The sequence below is a fragment of the Hyperolius riggenbachi genome, chromosome 3 (genome assembly GCF_040937935.1).
Source record: "Hyperolius riggenbachi isolate aHypRig1 chromosome 3, aHypRig1.pri, whole genome shotgun sequence".
Classification (NCBI taxonomy): domain Eukaryota; kingdom Metazoa; phylum Chordata; class Amphibia; order Anura; family Hyperoliidae; genus Hyperolius; species Hyperolius riggenbachi.
The window spans coordinates 93,865,207-93,887,434 of NC_090648.1; the positions used below are offsets into that span (position 1 = coordinate 93,865,207).

Below are 22,228 nucleotides of genomic sequence, written 5' to 3' on the forward strand. Positions count from 1 at the left end.
AGAAATTGTACCACTTTATCGCATGAAAATTTTGAAGTACCACCAGCATTTTTCAATATGTCAACAACTCAATAAAAAAATGATAAAGTGTGCACACTTATTATTATTGTATTTATAACGCACCAACATATTACGTACTGCTGCCCCCAGCATAGGTACAAAATTGCCCCAGTATAGGTAGTATGCTGCCCCCAGTATAGGTAGTATGCTGTCCTCAGTATAGGTAGTATGCTGCCCCCATTACAGGTAGTATGCTGCCCCCATTACAGGTAGTATGCTGCCCCTATTAAAGGTAATATGCTGCCCCCATTATAGGTAATATTCTGCCCCCATTATAGGTAATATTCTGCCCCCACATAGGTAGTATGCTGCCCCCATTATAGGTAGTATGCTGCCCCCATTATAGGTAATATGCTGCCCCCATTATAGGTAATATGCTGCCCCCATTATAGGTAATATGCTGCCCCCATTATAAGCAGTATGCTGCCCCCATTATAGGTAGTATGCTGCCCCCAGTACAGGTAGCTCACCTGGCTCTTCTGTTTTTTTAACCCCTCCACAGAACCCCTTTAAGGGCCGGTTTCCACTGAGCCAACATGCGTCTTGACTTGCAGTGACGGCAGCACGCATCTGAATCCCTTGGTGTGGTAAAATTCAGCATGCTATCCGAATAAGGCCAGCATGTGATTTAGACGGCGAAGCAATTGGCGGAATAGGCAGCGTTTCCCCGCTCGACTCGCTTGCGGGGCAACCCCAGCAGTGGAAATCAGCCTGAAAGTTAATGTGAAAAATAAGTATGCTTTATGAATCCTATCAGCTTGATTCACTAACCGGCGCTAAGCTGGTTAGTGAGCTTAAAGAGATAGTCGGCGCAAACCACGGAGTTAAGTGGTTTGCGCTCATGCATCGCGCACAGCCCAGGGCAGTGCGCGCGCAGCCGGTAATAGTGTGTGGTGCAACGATAACGTCGCACCTGCTGCCCTGTAAACGTCGCACAAAAACGGAGCATCGGGTGCTGCGAAGCGGTGCACTGATGCGCCGTTTTGGGGGCACCCGATGCACCGTTTTCATTACAGGGCAATGGATGCGACGTTATCGTCGCACCACGCACTATTACCGGCTGCGCAGTGCGCAATGTAGCTTTGCGGGGCTATTAGTGCCCGCAAAGCTACTTTTCAGGCACTAAGTGGCTGTTCACTCCGGCGCTATCACTTAGAGCCGGTTAGTGAATCTAGCCCTATATGTCTTACAGATGCTGTCTGTCTGGATCCTGCAGATAGTTTTTAAAATTGTGTTTGGTTGAGTCAGTGCTGAGAATAACCTTGTCTTCCCTGAGGTTGCCAGTAGCACAGGGTGGCCTGACGCTCCCTCATATTTTCCTGTATTATCTGGCTGCACAGCTGCTTCCCGTGCAGAGGTGGCTGAGTGATTGCAGACCTGATATTAGTTTGGCTGTGGAGGCGGCCACCTCATCCGAATGCCTGTGTAATGCAATATACAGATTTCATGTCCCAGCGGAGAAGACTAATGCTGCGCTCATCTTTAATACTATTCACATATTTAGCAAATAGTACCCTGAGGTGGCCTGGAGTGAATGTGCAGTATATCTTGCCCAGCTCTGTGGCACAATTCCAATCTTACTCACAATCCCAGATACCTATTTTTTTATACAATCGTAAAACATTGAAGAGGAACTATAGTGAAAATAACAAGTGAACCTGAACCGAGTAAAAATATTTCAAATAAACATATTGGGCCTGATTCACAAAGCGGTGAAAACTTTTTCGCGGACTTTTGCGCGCGCAATTTGCCGCGATTCGCGCGACCGCGGACTTTTGCGCACGAAATTGTGCGCGCAAAAGTCCGCCATCGCACGAATCGCGGCAAATTGCGCACGCAAAAGTCCGCGAAAAAGTTTGCACCGCTTTGTGAATCAGGCCCATTTATGTACCTGCAAATAAATATTACATACATACCTCGCCGCCAGTTCCTCTCAGAGGCTCAACATTTTCTTCTTACAACAATTCCTTCCAGTTCTGACAAGATTTTGTCAGAACTGAAATATACCAGTTGCTGTCAGTTATTTATCAGTTGCTGTCAGTTATAACAAAGGACAACAGATGAGCAAGGTAATGTCCATGTTTCCCTATGGCTCAAGTGGGTGATATTACTGTTTAACAGTGTGCTGACTAGGAAGCTGTTATGGGGTAACGGCCATTGTTAAAATGGAGGACGGAGAATTCCATTGATCACAGTGGACAAACAGGATGTATGAGAAGAGAAAGAGATTGATGAGTAGACTACATGGGAGGTAAGTATGACCTGTATATGTTTATTCTGACTTTTAATTTTCAGTTCAGGCTTGCTTTAACCCTCCTGGTGGTACGCAGTTTCTGAGGCTGCGTCCGCGGGAGAAATTTTTTGAATTTAAGTTGTTTTATCCTTGGTAGCTAGCACTAGGCTAGCTACCATTGTTCCCCAAGTCCCCCCGCACCCTTCTGATCCCCCCTGAGCACCACCGCTATACTTTACCTAGCCGCGATCCCGCGAGAGCCGCAGCCTCCCCAATGTGCTTTAGTTGTCGCTATGGCGACGATCGGACATGATGTCTGACATCATGACATCGTGCGCAATCCCGATCCTCCCTATAGCGAAGCTTGGCGCTGATTGGAGAGGCTGCGCCATCGCGGGATCCCTGGGGGGTACGTATAACAGCGGCGATCGGGGGGATCGGTAGAGAGCGGAGGGACTTGGGGGGCAATGGTAGCTAGCGAACTGCTAGCTACAGTGGATAAAACCATTTTTTATTTAAAAAAAAAAACCTTTCGGGGCAGAGAAATTCTCTGCGGCAGCTACCCCGAGTATAGGTTGGGTTACCGCCAGGAGGGTTTAATAAATAATATTACCTATTTTTTTTTTACAATATTAATTTATAGATTATTTAGTCAGTGTTTGCCCACTGTAAAATCTTTCCTCACCCTGATTTACATTCTGGAATTTATCACAGGTGGCGACCTCTTTAGTCCTGTCAGGTGATCTCTGAGGAATGGATGTTTACTGATTGTTCTAAAACCAGTAGAAAATACACCTGTTCTCCCAGAATGCTTTGGGTGGAAGATTTCCAGCCTAGGCTGGGCATCACTGGGAGGGCGGGGTTACATACCAATATACAGCAATAGGTAGATATAGGAAATATTTCTGATGCAAGGATAATTAATATAAAAGTGGGTGTCCTGAATAATTGCACTGCATTCTACTATAGGTCACTACAGGGCCTCTTTAAATAACTCCATCACATTTTTGTTGTAGATAACTGTAAAGATTTGATTGTGCTTAGACAGGAGTTCGGTGTACCTAAACACTCTCTATATCATTGCTTTCAGCTCAGGCACGCTGTATAAGCACAATTGGCTCTGGTGGGGGCTGTACTGAGCCCCTGTGATGTGCTGTTGCAAAAGGACACAACTAAACAGATTGCCAAGTACTATCATTCTTTACTATCCTCAAACAATGAACACCTGAATGAAAAAATTCAGCAAAAGTGGCTCCTAGTTGATTCCTCACTTACATTTGAAAACTGGGCTGAATTGGGAGAATCCTATAATGGAATGTCAGTGCTAAATAGAGAAAAAAAAAAGGACACATGGACACCGGGAGCCCGTTTAGGCATAACATCGCCAGATAATGTACAGAGTAAAATAAGTAGAGCAAATATTCACAAGTGTGAGTTTCTCCAAGAGGCAACAACTGGTATGGGCATATGGGGAAGTACCGCCCCCACTTGGCCTCTGGGGTGAATATGGCGGTCGCTCCTCCAATAAGAATTCACTCCACAATCAAGTTGCGGATGGATTTCCCTAATCAGTAGGGTGACTAAAGTAGACTTATCACTTGTAGAAGTGCCAGTCTCTTGCATTGTTTACTCCTGCTCCAAGGTGGAGATTTCTGTTACCACGGTAATCTACAAAATCCACGGATTATTTAAGTGCCGCCTCCATTACCACAGATCTTGTGGATTCTATGTGTGACCGGTTTAAATCCACCACATGCAGTATTATTATTATTATAATCACCCGGCAACAGTAGTTTGAGGTACTGATGCCAAAGTTTTAAAGAAAATCGACTTGAGCTATCTTTCAGTTTTCAAAATTGTCAGCTGGCTACAGAACAAAATGGAAAGATAGTGGTATGAAACTAAGCATTTCTTCTTGGCTCTAAAATATTATTTACAGCACAAAATCTAACACACACAAAAAAAAATTGTAGCAGAACAGCATTCAAACAGTTAATAACAGCTTTCTTCTTTAATAGAAAGCTTGCTGCTGCATAAAAAGAGGCAATAACATTATGTTTTGTTTACATTCCTTTGTTTGCTAAAATTAGTATACATTCCTAGCTGTGTTGAAATTGAGCACTCTCTACTGTAAAAGCAGAGATCCGAGAAGTGATCACTAGATAGATTCTAATACATAAATACAGCAGCTATGCAATAAAATGCAATCTCAGTCTTCAGAGCAGATAAACTGTACTTCGGGAACTTGTAATTTGTAAACAGACAAAATTACTTGTGCACAAAAGCAAATATGGTAACTGTATGGGTAATAAAAATTTTATTGAATGTTATGTCAGAGTTTTATCCCACTTTAATAATAATAAGTTGCAAAACAACCAGTGCAGTACCATTCTGTGTTTATGACAATTTTATGATGAAAGTATAATTTTCATTTTAATGTCATCATGGACTAGAGATAAAAATATAAAGTAGCAACTGTCTTAAATTTCAATGAACACGGCATTGTGTAACAGTCTAACATGTTTAATACAGGAAGCATATAACAAAGTGTATGTTCTGTAACATGGTAGTCAGGCCTATAAAGCTTCCAACAGCATAGCAAGATATTTCACGATATTTCACAAAATACTCCATGTTATGTAAATAATGGTGAGACAGAAAATAGCTGATCAATGTAAACCAAACCATATAAAATAAAGAAAAGAGATGCTCGTTAATATGGCCTATAGATGTATATCTCTTGTAGGACTAGAAGAACTCATGGAGAAGCATGTGATCAGTTGCTGATAGATTTGTAAGGTTCTGATTTGCTGTGAAGACTTCCTGGTATAACGCACGATCATGACCAGCAAATCAGAGCCTTACATTTCTATCATCTGATCAAACTGATCACATGCCTCTCCATGAGTTCTCCTAAGCAATGCCATCCCTAGAACGGATGAACGTGGCTTTATCATCAGTTGCACCCCATGTGTGACCATCCACAACTCATCCAGCATGCTGATCAGTGTGACCGCAGACTCCCACACTACTGCTGGTGTCTATGGAGGGTAACACCACTTTATATGCACCTGGAGTCTTCCTGCTGTGCAGTCCTGCAACGCATGCATCTTTCAAAAAGCGTTATATCATCCATATCAACGGCTTTTGCTTGAGGTACTTATAAGTGTTAAAGGATATTTGAACTTGAAATACATTTCCTTACCTGGGGCTTCTTCCAGCCCCCCGAAGTCTATCAGGTTTTTCGCTGCAGTTCTGCTGCTCTCCAGGATGCTGCTGCCCCCTCCGAAACATCACCGATTATAGCTGTGATTGCAGGCTATTGTGCATGCTCGTACCACTCTTGATCACGCTCCCATGGCTGGAGCGTTCTGCTCTTGTGCAGCTCACAGACTTAAGCTGTGCAAGCCCAGAATGGTCTCGGCAGCTGGAGCTCGATCATGAAGTGCATGGATGTGCATGACCAGTAGCTCACGACCACAGCTGGTGGCTTTCGAAGGGGACAGCAGCACCCTGGATGGCAGTGGAATAACACTGCTAGGAGCTTTAAGGAGCCCCAGGTAAGTAAGTCTAGTTCCCCCCGCTCCCCTTTTCCAGCTTGGATATCCTTTGAAGGGGCACTATAGGAAAAATGTTCTGTTCTAAAATACCTTTTATTGGATAACTGATAACAGGGATTTTACAAAATGCATAACTGCCCCTTTATATAGTACACACAGGGACTTTTGTGTTGACTAGTCATGGGCCTCAATTCACTAAGCAGTTTAGACTAGTCTACTGCTGGTTTTTAGTCTACTGATGGTTTGGTCAGTTGCATCAAAGGGGAATTCACTATTACCAAATGTTTTAGACCTGTTTTTTAAACCTAGTCTAAACTATTTGGTTATTAGGTGGGTAAAGCAGGGGAAATGATCAAAAGATGCAATTCACAACCAAGTAGCTATGACCATGGGCGTCCGCAGAAAATTTTCCAGGGGGGGGCAAAAAGTGGGGAGTTAAAAATTTGGGCTGGTGTAAATGGAGCTACGTCATGCGGCGCGCGTAGCGCGCCGCGCCGAAAAATGGGTGTGGTCATGAACCAGAATGTGGGTGTGGTCGTGGGTGGAGACAAGTTTACATGAACTAAGCAATGGTGGGACATTAGATTAGGACAGTGGTGGCGAACCTTTTGGAGGTCGAGTGTCCAAACTGCAAAGTCACTTTACTATCACAAAGTGCCAACAGCAATTTAAACTAAATACAAACGTTTTAACTCATACATGAACATTATGGAAAATTAAGTTGAAAATAAACTGTGAAGATAAACAATTTCATCCATCGTACTCCTGAAAAAAATTATTCATTTTTTTTAGAACCTCCCAGTTTCATTTTCTGTTTTAAAAAGCAGAAAAAGTAGGTTTAATGCTATTGTCTCATATGATGATGATTCAGCTTTTTCCATAGTCTCGCAGTTAGCAATCATGTGACCCCCAACAAGACAAATTCAGCAATCATGAGGCCCCCCCCATCAAGACAAATTCAGCAATCATGAGGCCCCCAACATGACCAACTCAGCAATCATGAGGCCCCCAACAAGACAAATTCAGCAATCATGAGGCCCCCAACAAGACAAATTCAGCAATCATGAGGCCCCCAACAAGACAAATTCAGCAATCTTGAGGCCCCCAACAAATCATGAGGCCCCCAACAAGACAAAGTCAGTAACCATGAGGCCCGCAACAAGACAAATTCAGCAGTCATGAGGCACATAAATAGACAGCTTTTCACATAAATAGGCAGAATGCCCCCTTAATATGTAGACACCTCTCACCTGGCAGCAGTTCCCCAAAATACACTCAATCTGACAGCAGTGGTTCCCCAAAAATAGGTAGCCCCAGGTCTATAGGTGTCCCCAGAATAGGTGGCCAGCGGTATAGATGTCCCCAGAACTGGTAGCCAGGGGTAGAGATGTCCCCAGAACAGGTAGCCAGGGGTATATGTGCCCAGTATATGTAGGCACGGGTATATGTCCCAGTATATGTAGGCAGGGGGTATATGTCCCAGTATATGTAGGCAGGGGTATATGTCCCAGACAGTATATGTAGGCAGGGGTATATGTAGGCAGGGGTATATGTCCCAGACAGTATATGTAGGCAGGGGTATATGTCCCAGACAGTATATGTAGGCAGGGGTATATGTCCCAGACAGTATATGTAGGCAGGGGTATATGTCCCAGACAGTATATGTAGGCAGGGGTATATGTCCCAGACAGTATATGTAGGCAGGGGTATATGTCCCAGTATATGTAGGCAGGGGTATATGTCCCAGACAGTATATGTAGGCAGGGGTATATGTAGGCAGGGGTATATGTCCCAGACAGTATATGTAGGCAGGGGTATATGTCCCAGACAGTATATGTAGGCAGGGGTATATGTCCCAGACAGTATATGTAGGCAGGGGTATATGTCCCAGACAGTATATGTAGGCAGGGGTATATGTCCCAGACAGTATATGTAGGCAGGGGTATATGTCCCAGTATATGTAGGCAGGGGTATATGTCCCAGACAGTATATGTAGGCAGGGGTATATGTCCCAGACAGTATATGTAGGCAGGGGTATATGTAGGCAGGGGTATATGTCCCAGACAGTATATGTAGGCAGGGGTATATGTCCCAGACAGTATATGTAGGCAGGGGTATATGTCCCAGACAGTATATGTAGGCAGGGGTATATGTCCCAGACAGTATATGTAGGCAGGGGTATATGTCCCAGTATATGTAGGCAGGGGTATATGTCCCGGTATATGTAGCCAGGGGGATATGTCCCCAGAAAAAGTGGCCATGTGTGCAGGAGGAGGGGAGCAGCGGAGAGAAGAGGGAGAGCTATGGGCACTCACCTTAGGGGGCTCTCCCTCCCTCTCTCGCTCTCCCCTCCGGAGTCCGGAATGAAGTGTGCAGCGGCTGGCAGCGGTGGGCGGAACTTACCTCCTCTCGTCGCACGCGCCGGATGGATTAGCCGCTACTCTGGCCTGATCCAGACCAGAGTGCGGCACCAGAACTTCCGGCGCAGGAGCGAGAGGAGGTAAGTTCCGCCCACCGCTGCCAGCCGCTGCACACTTCATTCCGGAGGGGACAGCGAGGGAGAGAGAGACCCCTAAGGTGAGGGAAGGGGGGGGAGACGTCCGCCCTTCCCCACTGTGCCCATAGCGCTCTCTCTCTTCTCTGCGTGTTCCCCTCCTGCTGGCTGCACGGGCACGCGGCCAGGGGGGGGCAGCGGGCGGCCAGGCTCGGGCAGATGCCCGGTTTTGCCATATGTGCGGACGCCCATGGCTATGACTGACATCCTTCTCCTTTGATGAGCTCTCCTCTGCATACAATTAGTGATCAGAAGAAGAATCGCACACCACTGTGGAGGTGCAGGACCAAAACAGCAGTCAATAGCAAATCGAGAAGGTCCGCACACTCACTTGTAGACCGAGTCTGTATTTATTAAATTAAAGTGACACAATTCCATTCCATAACCAACGATTAGTTTAGGGGCCCCGAGGAGTCCCCTTTGTCAAGGCAAAAACACAGAATGGTCTGTATACAATTAAACTCCTGCATAATTAATTCAAAAGGTTCCATCCTCACATCTAAAATCTTCACAGAAGTACTTTACCGACAGAAATCAGCTGGTCTAATCTCTGTCAGAACAAGTGGGCGTGGTACTCCTTGTTTGCCTTTGTGAATTGTGTAATTACTGAATGTTAGACCAGGGCTAAAAACAGGTCTAAAACATTACACCAAACCATCAGTAGACTAAAAACCATTTGTAGACTAGTCTAAACTGCTTAGTGAATTGAGGCCCATGGTAGGATTTCTTGACAGAAATTCTCAGTGAGGAAAACTGATAAGAGAAGAACGTGAATGGTTTAATCAGGTGATTTCTAAAGGTTCGTACACACATCCAACAAAGTGCACAACCAACTACATGACATGACTGATCCCACGACAAATTTTTTACAGAACTATTTTTTTTCACACACCACGAACTGAACGACCACGTCATTATCATACGGTGCGCGCAAGCAAAGTGATGGACTGTACGACATGGCCGCATTCAAAACAAGTGCGTCATTCAAACGATGTACACATGTGGCCAACTGCCAAATATCAGCTCAACAGTTGTGTGAGTTGATCCGTTGGATGGATCGGGCAAACCACCTGTTATCAGTCACTCGTCTAGTCGTTTGCCATGCGTACACACACCAGATTGTCGTCCAACAGACCAAAATCAGATGGCAATCAGGTGGTTTGGTTGAGCGTGTGTATGCACCTTTAGACTTGGGTTGGCTGGTTGTTATCAGGTCTCCTTTCTGCTTTGCCTGTAGGCTCAAACAGGAAGCACAAGTGAGATATGATCACATGATCAGGACCAGCCAGACATTTTCAAATCAGTCATGTGATCCGGCTGACCCCACAAATTCCCCTTAGTGAGAATATTTGTGAAAAAAATAATTTTTTTGGTATGGCCAGTATGGTAGACCTAAGCCTGACTCTGCAACAGGTTTTCTCCGGGTACTGAAGACAGAGGCATTCAATTCTTGTTTTTTTCACAGTGAATACTGGGTTAAGGCAATAAAAATCCATAAGCATTTTACAGCTGACCCTGTGCTGAAATAAATGAATACTGTACAAGGCACTGAGATACTCATCTAGTGAGCTATATTCAGGGGAGGGGAGTCACAACAGCCAGAGCCGGGACAAGGTCCTCCGGCACCCCAGGCTGAGACACCAAAGTCCGCCCCTTCATCCCTGCCACCCCAGCCGTCACACACTGATTGCTATTAGACTAAGAGGCGCCACAGGGCCCACAACCTCCCCAACACCTTAATATCTAGTTATCTGGCTTGCAGTCCCTGCCATGTATCCCCTTTTCTTATTTCTCTCTGCTTCAAACACAATAGGAGAATGATAGCTGAGTGAGTTGTGCACCCCCTCCTACACTGCGCCCTGAGGCTGGAGCCTCTCTTGCCTCTGCTTCGGCCCTCACGACAGTTACAGGGTGACAGGGGTGACACATCAAATCAAGAGCAGCTGGATAGGGTACTGGTAAGGCTGCTGCCTTTGATGCGGGATTTGATCCCTTTGACAAGGGTTTGAACAACAGCTCAAACCAATAAGTAAAACAGTAAGGAGTCTTTGGGCAAGGCTTCCTAATGATCCTGGACACTCGTGAAGTGCGCCTTAAAGGAAACAAAAGCAACATGTGCTGCCCCATGATATACTTACCTGGGGCTTCCTCCAGCCCCTTGCAGCCGACATGTCCCTCGCAGCATCTCCGCTCGCAGCCATTCCCGCCGGTGCAGAGGCCAGCCTACTCTAATGCGCCTGCGCGAGCGCTGCTGTCAATCAAATCTTCAGTGTACTGCGCAGAAGCAAAACTACTGCGCTTGCGCAGTACACTGCGGGCTGGAGGCTGCGAGCTGAGATGCTGCGGGGGACATGTCGGCTGCAAGGGGCTGGAGGAAGCCCCGGGTAAGTATATCATGGGAAAGCACATTTTGCTTTATGTTTTCTTTAAGTGGTTGCAGCTCTTTTGCTTTGAGTCTGCCAGGAGAAAAGCACAATATAAATATTCTGTGTCTTGTTTGACTAAATTGTAGGTAAAGACTTCCATTGTTATTCCTTATGAAAAAGTTGTGAGTCAGACTTAGAAGAAGCATGCAGACCTGGATGGCAGAAGAGTCAGAAAGCTGGTCAGCATTCTCAGTCTGGGTAAGTCATTCACAAACGATTAGGCTAATGAATTTACCATCTGTCTATGTCAGACTGAGTCTGAGGTTTGTGAGAGTAAATGTGTGTACACACGCACGACAGCAGCCAACGACGGGACCGTCGGCATCTCCCGCTGGGCGGGTTTTCAGCAGACTGTAGTGTGTGTGTATGCACTGTCGGCAGACTGATAAGTCTGTTCCTGAACGATCTGCCCGGCGGGAGGTGCCGACGGACCCGTCATTGGCTGTTGTCGTGCGTGTGTACGCACCTTTAGGGCTGGTTCAGGTGGACGTCTGACCCAGCTTCCCAACGTCTCCATTCAAATGCTTTTCTGCAAGCAAGCAAGAATCATCATCCAAACACACGTGTTTCGGAATTCGGTTCAGAGCGCATGCAGTGGGAAAGGGCCATTATTGATCTGAAAGAAAAAGCCTTTAGGACCTGAGCCCACTGACGCAGTTGTGTCCGTTTCTGTCTGCTTTTCAGCATCTCTAACATTGACGTGTAGCTGAAAGGCGGATACAACTGCGTCAGCGGGCTCAGGCCCTTAAAGTTCAAGAGTCGGGCAAGAAACATACTTTAAAAGATGAAGTCAGCAATGGCACTTCCACAATCCTCTCAGTTCAAGTTTCCTTTAAGGATGGACAAAAGTCAAATAAAAAAATTCAGTATACTGCAGTGTGGGGTATAACTTGGTTCCCCACAACAGTGCATGGCATACTGCAAGTCAGAGTCAGCTCATCCAGCTAAATTTTGATGGACACCCTATACATTTCACCTCAACACGCATCCTCGGGAAACCCTTTGACTAGGGGCCCCATTTTCCAAGAGTTAAACAACAAGTGCGGCCACCACCACCCCACTCCCGTAACGCTTGTCTCAATGCTATTGGTCATGGCATGAGCCGCAGTCCCTCATCTCCCATCTACCTCAATCTCTGACTGCCTCTTCTCTCCTTCACATGCTGGGAGCAGGCAACTGTATTGGAGACAGGAACTTAATAAGTTTCCCCCACCCCACCACCCCTGGCCCCTCTGAGACTGCAGGGTAGTTATACCTGTGGGGTCATCCAGGATGACCTGCATGGAACTGCACACCATCCACCTGTTGCAGCTCCACCCATGCCTAACAGAATTTCTGGTTGAGTTTCCTCGAATGGAATATTTTTCCTTAATATACTGTAATCACTCAGAACATTATTCTTCAGTTAATAAAATCCAGCTGAAGACCATCAAGTCAACAACAGAAGCTGGGATTGTCAAAGGCTATCCGAGACTGTTAATGAATATACACACATCAGAGAGCTCCTCCTGTGATGGTTTAAGGAAGTCTACCACACGGTCTTCTTCTGTGCTGTACATGTCCAGGATTCAGTGCTTGATGAAGGCAGTGGATGTTTGACTGCTGCTAATTTGTGGACTGAAAATCTCAAGCAAAGTGAATGCATTGTGTATGCCATTTCTCACATTAACTTGCCGGGGGAACTCCCCTAGCCTTGTCCTATAAATAAGGTTCATAATTATGCACAGTGGCCATCTTGTTCCCCTCTAAGCCGCAGGATTACACATTTGATGTACGGATGTTCTTGTCATCTAGTTTTGAATATGAATATGAACTATCTCTCTGTCCTTGGGGTTCAGACCAGTGTCTGGCTCGACCTGCGGGTTCATCTCTAAATCCGACCCCCGTCATTTCTCCGGGGGGCTCAGTGTCACGTTTGGGGATTGGCGTCCAAGGCTGCCATGATGATTTCAAAGAAGTGGACTTCCCCAGCGGTCGCTTATCGTCACAGTATGGTAAGGAGTAACTGCAAGATGGTGGGGAAGCAGTGGATCGGTTTAACGACATGGTCCGTCCAAAGGACTCCTGTGGAGAAACATATATAACATATGTTATTGGAAATATTCAATCACTTATGCATTTATTCCCCTTATGACACCAGTATATTATGTAATGTTTCTTTAGGTTAGATGGAATGCCTATGGTGGGTGTCACCCACCTGTCCTTTTACATACCGACATTAGATCTCACAGTACTCTAGCTATGACTAAGGAGCTATATATGCTCCGAAATGCGTGAGCTTGTCGATGTATTGATTGTCTGTTTTGGTGAAATAAAGATTGGCTGTTTTACATCTATAGCCGGTGGAGCAGAGTTTTCTTTAAAAACTGCATGTTTGGCTTACTTGGCTCCACCTCCTGGTGATTTCAGATGGTTTGCAGAGGATCCCTGTCACATACCCAATATATCGTATTATAACATTTTTACAAACAATTTTTTGTTTAACAACCCACTTCTGTTCCTGTTCCTTACAGTCCAATGTCCCTATCACATGGACCCAATTTAATGGCAATTAACACCAGTGCTCCAGCCACGCATCTTGTTCTTCCGGGAGTTGGCCTAAACAGCCAGCTTCCTCCCCAGCCTGGCAATGCATTCCCTTATCTTACTCCTACCAGCGGTGCCACTTGCGGCTGGAGGGAAGTATCTAATTGGTGGTTAGTGAGTGTCCAATTGACCTAACTGTTTTAGATTGCTTTGTGTATGATCTTCGACCTTTATTGCCTTCTGGACCTCATGTACCCTGATCTGCCCTTTTATAACCCATGGACACTGTGAACTTCTGACCTCCTGTGTCTGACCTTGGCCTGTATTGGACCATATCCTGCTTAATGCTTGGTTCCATGCTATTCCATGATATTACCGTTGCTCAGACTGCCTGACTACTTTTCTGCCAGTGCCCTGCCTTGCGAGGTTCTGGAAGTACTTCTGCCTTACTGCCCTCAGTCCATATATCTTGCGCATTTAAGGCCTGGGTGTAACCATGTGCTGGGATGAGACATAAAGCCCACAATTCACTTAGATCATGCTTATAATAAGACAAGCGGAAACTTATCACCACACATTGAACAGTATTCACTAAAGAAGCTTGCCTTATTAGCATTTAGCGATAGGCTTTCACAGTAAGAGTGTGATCTTATCATTCCAGTCCTTAAGATATCATCTCTGTAGTTATACTTAGGTGTAGTAGATAGGGAGGATAGGAGCTCATGCAAGTAGGATGTAGCTGTCTCATCTGCAAGCATGAGAACTGTTAGCCTGCAGGTGCTGTGTGTGGCAGCCAGGAATGAAGAGAGATGCTGTGTCTGTCTGTGTGTGGCAGTGTCTGTGTGTTTGTCTGTGCATGTCTGTGTGTGGCTGTGTGTGCATATACATAAGCTTTATGTCTCTCTCTTCCTCCCTCCTTGTGTGTCTGCTGTGTGTTTTTCTCTATACACAATCCCCTCACTGGCGAACTGAGGGGGCTATTCCGGGTGTCTGGAACCTCCCCCCTGCACTGAGCTGTGTATTCAGCCAGGGAAGCCCGCATAATATAAACAGCCTCATTCTCCCTCCCTTCTTACTTCTGGTGCCTCCCTCCAGCTAATAGAATGAGAGAGGCAGCCCAGCTTCCCTCACAAGAAGATGCAGCCTGCAGTGAGAGAATGTTGATTATGGAGTCCTGGACTCTCCACAGCACAGAAGTGTCCTACATGATGAAATTAGAGTGCAGGCAAGCTGGTAAATATGCACAGCATGATGCAGAGCTAGCCTGGACTCAGGGTCCGTGGGCAAACATCTGTCTGGTCTCTCCCCATTGTTATAATGACTGCATGTGTGGGTAAGGTGTTTAACAAGCTGAAAAGTTTTTGACAGTCCCTAGACTCCAGGAGGGCTTCTTTCTGACTTGTGTGAGAGACTGACAGGGACAGGAGTCCGATTACAGGCAAGTAGCCTGTGTGATGTGGGACGGCAATACCGATAAGTTCTCTGCTCCATCTCAGGCTATTCTCAATTTCTCCACTCCTCTCTCTGGGCTAGTGCACGCCAAAATGACAATAGCAATCGCTAGCAATTTGTGAGTGTGATTTTGTGAAGTGATTTTCAGAGCGATTTTTGAATGAATTGCTCAAAAACATGCTACATGCAGTATACCTGCGATTTTGAAAAAATCACAACGCTGCTGTGGGAACACCCTCATAGGGTAACATTAGCCAAGCGCTTTTCAAATCACTGTTGATTTGAAAAACGCTCAGAAGCCCTCTTGGTGTGCACCAGCCCTCCCTCATTCACCTTTGTTTCCCTCTTCCCCTAGTGCTGGGTATTTGTGTCTTCTTGTCATACAGGAAAGCTAAATAAAAGTGCAATCCTGGTGAGGCAAAATATTATTATTTAGTATTTATATAGCGCCGCCATCTTCCGCAGATGCATATATCCCTGCATCATATGGGTATCGCTTGCGCTATGTGACACTATGTAGCATATTCCACTGAATTGTCCAAACTAAGTCTATCTCCTGTAGTGTTGGGCCGAACCTCCGATTTTCGGTTCGCGAACTTTCGCGAAAGGTTTGGTTCGCGTTAAAGTTCGCGAACCGCAATAGACTTCAATGGGGATGCGAACTTTGAAAAAAAAAAATAATTATGCTGGCCACAAAAGTGATGGAAAAGATGTTTCAAGGGGTCTAACACCTGGAGGGGGGGATGGCGGAGTGGGATACATGCCAAAATTCCCCGGGAAAAATCTGGATTTGACGCAAAGCAGCGTTTTAAGGGCAGAAATCACATTGAATGCTAAATGACAGGCCTAAAGTGCTTTCAAACATCTTGCATGTGTATACATCAATCAGGTAGTGTAATTAAGGTACTGCTTCACACTGACACACCAAACTCATCGTGTAACGCACCGCAAACAGCTGTTTGTGTAGTGACGGCCGTGCTTTACTGGTGCGCACCATGGCGAGAGTGCAGGTTTTGGTGGCTTTACAGCCCATATGGTCACCTGGCTGATGTAGCTGTATATCACACTGCGTGCACTCACGTAGGTAGGTGGGTTCACTTAACTGCACAGGTATGCGCACTGATGCGGTGGATTCACTGAACAGAACAGGTATACAGTGGCGGGTTCACAGAACAGGTATGCAGTGGCGGGTCCACTGAACAGAACAGGTATGCAGTGGCGGGTTCACTAAACAGAACAGGTATACAGTGGCGGTTCACTGAACAGAACAGGTATGCAGTGGCGGGTCCACTGAACAGAACAGGTATGCAGTGGCGGGTTCACTAAACAGAACAGGTATACAGTGGCGGTTCACTGAACAGAACAGGTATGCAGTGGCGGGTTCACTTAACTGCACAGGTATGCGCACTGATGCGGTGGGTTCACTGAACAGAACAGGTATGCAGTGGCGGGTTCACTAAACAGAACAGGTATGCAGTGGCGGGTCCACTGAACAGAACAGGTATGCAGTGGTGGGTTCACAGCACAGGTATGCAGTGGTGGGTTCACAGCACAGGTATGCAGTGGTGGGTTCAATGAACAGGTATACAGTGGCGGGTCCACTGAACAGAACAGGTATGCAGTGGTGGGTTCACAGCACAGGTATGCAGTGGTGGGTTCACAGCACAGGTATGCAGTGGTGGGTTCACAGAACAGGTATGAAGCCAGACAGGAACAAGCTAAGCCTAACTAATCTTTCCCTATGAGAAACAATCTGCAGCAGCTCGCCCTACTCTGACTAATGCAGGCACACGAGTGGCCGTAATGGCCGCCGCTGCCTGCCTTATATAAGGGGGGGTGGGGCTCCAGGGGCTAGTGTAGCCTAATTGGCTACACTGGGCCTGCTGACTGTGATGTAGAGGGTCAAAGTTGACCCTCCATGTGCATTATGGGGCGAACCGAACTTCCGCAAAGGTTCGCCTGCGGGACGCGAACGCGAACCACTGAAGTTCGCATGGAACCGTTCGCAGGCGAACCGTTCGGCCCAACTCTAATCTCCTGTTCCTCTCTTGGGGAGTTGTTCCAGCGCTGTACCCCGTTCAAATTTGCTGCTACCAGAAGCCCTCAGAAACACTCGTGTCCTTGAGTACTTCCAAAGATAGGCAGCTCCGTAATACGCCAGCGCACTTTTGTGCATGGGCAGTATGGAGCCACCTGTATTCGGAAGCACTCGGGGACATACGTGCTTCTGGACCTTTCAGGAACCCCCCCCCCTTAAAAATCCTGCGTTTGCCCCTGGCCCCTTCTGTATAAAATAGTCAAAAATGAAGCAGACAGTTTACATTGCAGTCTCTAGCAATACTCCACTTAAAGCGGACCCAAACCAATCATTTTTTTAATGAAAAATATTTAGTTGCACCACTCTGACACATACAAAGATAAATAAACACTCCTTCAAACCTATGATCATTTCAGTGCATGCTTTTCACCCTTCTCTTTTCATAGCTATGGTTATACTGGGGGCAGCCATTAGCAATTCCTCCATTGCCGGACACCATCTACTCCACCAGTTTGCCGGAAAAATCCCGGCAATTTGAAAGGAAGGGAGGGGTTCCTCCAATAAATGTAAAATATTTTATATTTGTCATCATGCAGCTGAAAAAACGCTGCTATTTCTTATTATAAGTTAGAAAATAGATTTTATTTCTGAAATCTTGTATTTTTAATTTGGCTCCACTTTAACGACAGATCAGGCCAGGTGATAATTCCTCACACACTTTACAGTTGTTATCACTTGCATTCCTCTCTGTGAATTAACATTCTGTCTATATTCAATATAAACATGTTTTCCTACCTTTTATATCCCATACAGTTATCATATTTGCTTTTGTGCATAAGTATTATTATTCATTTAGGGCCCTTTTCCACTAGCAATCGCTAGCGTTCACGCTGAACGCTAGCGATTGTTGAATCGCAATTACCGGTGATTCCCCAACGTTCGCGGCCGCGATTTTGCTATGCTATGCACTGCATAGCAAAATCGCGGCAAATATCGCTCCGCCGCGCGTTCGCGTTACCGGCAAAAACGAATCGCGGTAGTGGAAATGACCTACCGCGATTCCCATGTTAAAAAGCAAACCGTAGCGATTGTAAAATCGCTAGCGGTTTGCGTTTTTGCGATTCAGCCAGCGCAAACGCGCTGGTGGAAAAGGGCCCTTAGAAATTACAAGTTCCAAAAATACAATTTTTTTGCTCTGAGAGCTGACATTGCATTTTAGTCATAATTGGTGTATTCATATTGTAATGTACCCAGAAATGCTTTCTAAATAGCTGTCTGTGTTCTGCAATGTCTGGATTGCCAGAGAATGTTTACATTTCTCACTTGATACAATTAAGTAAACACAAGATAATGTTATCTGCAGCTCGGATGCATCCAGCTTTCCCTGCAGGGAGCTTGGAAGTCCTGTGTTTAACTAGTTGAATGCTGTTCTAGTAAAAATAAAATAGTGGTAGTATATAATATGCTGTAAATAATCTTTTAGAGCAAAGAAGAAATGCTGGGTTTCATACCACTTTAAGAATCCTTATTTCAATTTTTGCCTGGGGTAAATTGCTTAGTGCAGGGGTCCCCAAAATTTTCTGTCAAGGGCCGGGTCAACATACTTCAGACTGCTGAGGGGCCGGAACATATAATAATATTATGTTGAAAAGGAGAACTCCCATCAGCAGCCATTCAGTCATGCGGCGCTTGGAGAATATCTTTGTGCACCAGACAGTGGAGCATACCCAGGTGACAACCTGCCGTCCAGTTGGGCAGCAGTGTCACCTGATGCAGAATTGGATCTACACAATTTGGACGAGTGGTGTCAGTACTGCTATTCTATATGCAGGCCGACAATATTTAAAGGTGCAGTGGGCCACATCTAGAAGTTATACATTTGAGGGCCAGTAAAAAAGCCTCAGGGGGTCCGCATTCCACCCGCGGGCCGTAGTTTGAGGGCCACTGGCTTAGTGAATACTACATGATTTATCACCATGGTGATAACAATAAAAACAGCTTAGAATCATTATTAAAGACAGCAGATAAGCTAAAATTGTGGCCAAAGTCTCCTGAGGCTGAGCAGGGATATGCCACATAGGGTGATGACTGTAAAGTAAACTGGGAGATAAGGACTATGAGAAGGCAAGAGACCCGCTAAGCTTCATACTAGAATGTTTTAGAATTTTTCGTCCTTACTTCATTACAGCTAAACATATGGACGCCAGTGCACCAATTTATGGATTTATTTTTAGAAAGGACTTTTTATACATTTTTGTTCAACTATGGATTGAAACTGCAGAGTGCATAGATTTTAGGGTTAGCTATTTTACTAAAACTTTGCTGATTGGGGTCCCACAAAAGTCAATATCATCCCGGAAGTACTGTAAACCTTGTATCAGTGCCAGCCATGGGGACATCATAATACTTATTCACACTCTTAGTATTGCCATATAATGCTCCCATGTCAGGTGCATTCTGCGTAAGTCTTTACAAGCTGCACAAGCACAGAACAGCACAGCACATGTCCTGTATTGTGTGACCCAGCTGGGTTGTGGACTTTTATTGGGATGACAGCAGCACAATGGAGGGGACCTGGAGGACACTAAGGGACCTCAAAGACTGGGGGGGGGGGGGGGGGGGGTAGCTGGAAGAAGTCCCAGGTAAGTAATACTCAACTCCCCCCCCCCCCCTCCCTTCGGTTCAGGTGCACTTTAATGCTAACGTTTTACCCATCTGACACTAACTCTCCCTCTATATATCCTTAGCACTTATGTTACAGATGTCCTAACCCAGTAATGGCTAACCTTGGCACTCCAGCTGTGGTGGAACTATAAGTCCCATGAGGCATTGCAATACTCTGACAGCTTTAAGCATAACTTGGGGAGGCAGAGGCATGATGGGATTTGTCGTTTTGTCACAGCTGGAGTACCAAGGTTAGTCATTACTGTCCTAACCTAACACTGCTACAGTATAACCCTCACAAGATTTCCAACACAAATACAAGTTTCCTAACACTGAAATCTGAATTAGCAGCATCCACCAGCAGTGGTGGTGCTAAGGAACTATGGACCCCAGTGCAAGTTTTATATGGGGGCGTCTCAAGCACCCTATACATAACAATTGATTTTGAGTACCAAAAGCTGCCAAGGACAGCCACAGTGTCAGAGACATGTGATCGGGGAGACAAACAGTTTGTTAATGGTCATCAGTATTCAAAGCACATATTGAGGTAATAATTACTAACACAACACTAATGAAGAGCTAATGCAGTGGCTGAAAGGGGCCCCCAGGTCCATTGGCTGTGGTGCGGTCGCAACCTCTGTATCCCCTATTGCTAGGCCTCTGTTCACTAGCTTTAAATCTAGCCTAATAGGAACCTGTAGTGTAGCCAGACATTATGGGGCCCCATAGCAAAACTTTCATGGGGCCATATAATGGATATGAGTTACCTGGGAGATTTGCATTCTCATGTGATCTACACTGCATACAGTCCATGGGCAGATAAAATCATAGGGTGGAGGAACACAAGAAAGTTGGTGAGCACATCAAGTACCACCTGGGCCCCTTCTGCTCTAGGGCCCCATAGCAACTGCTATGACTATTGCTACGACCTTGCTAGGAGCAACATTTTTTCCGTAAGTGAATAGAGGATTTGCCGTAAATAGAATGTAATGAGCGGACCCACAGGGGCTCACCAGGACATCATTATAACACACGCCAGGGTAGGGTGTGTAAGGCGGTGGGTGGCGCAGCCTGTTTACCTCATGTTTTCCAAGACATTATCATTTTTTAAACCTTTATTGAATAAAAAGTTTATGTGTAGGATATATTTAACTTCATTTTTTGTACAGAGTGCGCGTGTATTTTCAACTAACGCCACCCATTTGATGCCACCTCATGTCAGAAATGCCAGACCTCAGATTATGCAATCTTGTTTTTCTGACTTCAGCAGTTTCTCCTATTACAATCTTGTTGCGAAATCGCAGTTTTATTTTTAATGTGTGAATGAAAACATTCTTAAAAAAAATAAGGACAATTTGCTGAATATGGTTACATTAAAACAAACCGCAAACTGACTTACAGTGTGACTCTACTTCCACTAATCCTGGGTACACATTATGAGATTTTATGGTCGATTTACTGTCAGATCGATTACTTCCAACACGTCCGATTTGCTTTCCGATCTATTTCCGCGCATTTTCCGATAGATTTCCGTTAATTTGAATAGGAAACCGATCGGGAAATGCTCGGAAATCGATCGGAAAGCAAATCGGACATGTTGGAAATAATTGATCTGACAGTAAATCGACCATAAAATCTCATAGTGTGTACCCAGCATAAGAGATACACATAACATTCTGTTTTACAATAAACTAATGCTAGGCATACACGGTGCAATTGTGCGCCGGAATCGAGCCCGTGGCTCAAAGCCGGCGCGTCACCACTCGTCCGCGCGGATCGATTCCCGCTCGTCCCCGCAGGCGCTTCTTATCAGCCGCTCGTTTTTTTCTATTGTCCGCCCGCGGGGATCAAGAGCAGAATCGATCCGCCGCGGTGATCGGACACGTCGGATATTATTAATCGAGCCATCAGCGGCTCGATTGATAACAAGTATCTGACCGTGTATGCCTAGCATAAAGGTACTTATGAGGATTTGTACACGTAGCTATACATAGTAGGCTAGTTTGGGGGGGGGGGGGGGGGGTATAGACTGAGTTTATTTATCATGCCCTCACACATATCTGGTGGAAAAGAGTCCATGGAAGGATCCAGAGACAAAAGGGGGAGCCAGTTGTCTTGGAATTACACTAATACTTCTGAAATATGAATGCATGATTTGTAATGATTAGAAATATCAAATAACAGTAACATATGTAGGCATAACATTTATACCTAATGCACAATGTGATATTGTACCCAAAGAAAAAAAACTAGCTTTTTCAAACGAGCCATTTTTTGTGTTCTAGATGGGTTTTTTTTACTCTTATTGCGCATCTTTTTCAGTTCTAATATACTGAAGGAAATTACGTGTAATTGTCTGGGTATTTAATTCACTTCGCTGGGAAAGCTGCTCAGTAAGAGTGACGAAACATCTCCAAGTGCAATAGAATGTATTTAGTTCAAGCTCATTTTATTATTGTTATTTTTGGGATATACTTTGAAGTATGAGGACCTTCACATACATATGTCATACTGTATTAAAAGCTATATGCAGAGTGGTGATTACATACCCGATAGCGCATTCTGTACGTCTGAATAGCACCATTTATGGCCTTTATCCAGCTGTGCATCTCCTGTGGGCTGTCAGCCTATCGGGGAAGAAACACAAGAGAAGGGAATCAAATCAGATGAGTCAGATGCTGGCAAAACAAAGCGTTAGACGACATTTGGATGGAA

The 22,228-nt window shown here is 45.3% G+C and overlaps 1 protein-coding gene across 1 annotated transcript in view; it reads right to left on the reverse strand.

Annotated features, from left to right (window-relative positions):
- Positions 1-10,808: 10,808 nt before the first annotated feature.
- The window catches only part of PLEKHA2 (pleckstrin homology domain containing A2), a 156,559-nt gene continuing 145,139 nt past the window's right edge, over positions 10,809-22,228 (reverse strand). The window contains exons 11-12 of the mRNA XM_068272278.1: positions 22,063-22,140; positions 10,809-12,897 (exon numbers count right to left, since the gene is read on the reverse strand). Coding sequence (XP_068128379.1) covers positions 12,592-12,897; positions 22,063-22,140 — 384 coding nt within the window. The 3' untranslated portion in view covers positions 10,809-12,591. The remainder of the gene's footprint in view (positions 12,898-22,062; positions 22,141-22,228) is intronic.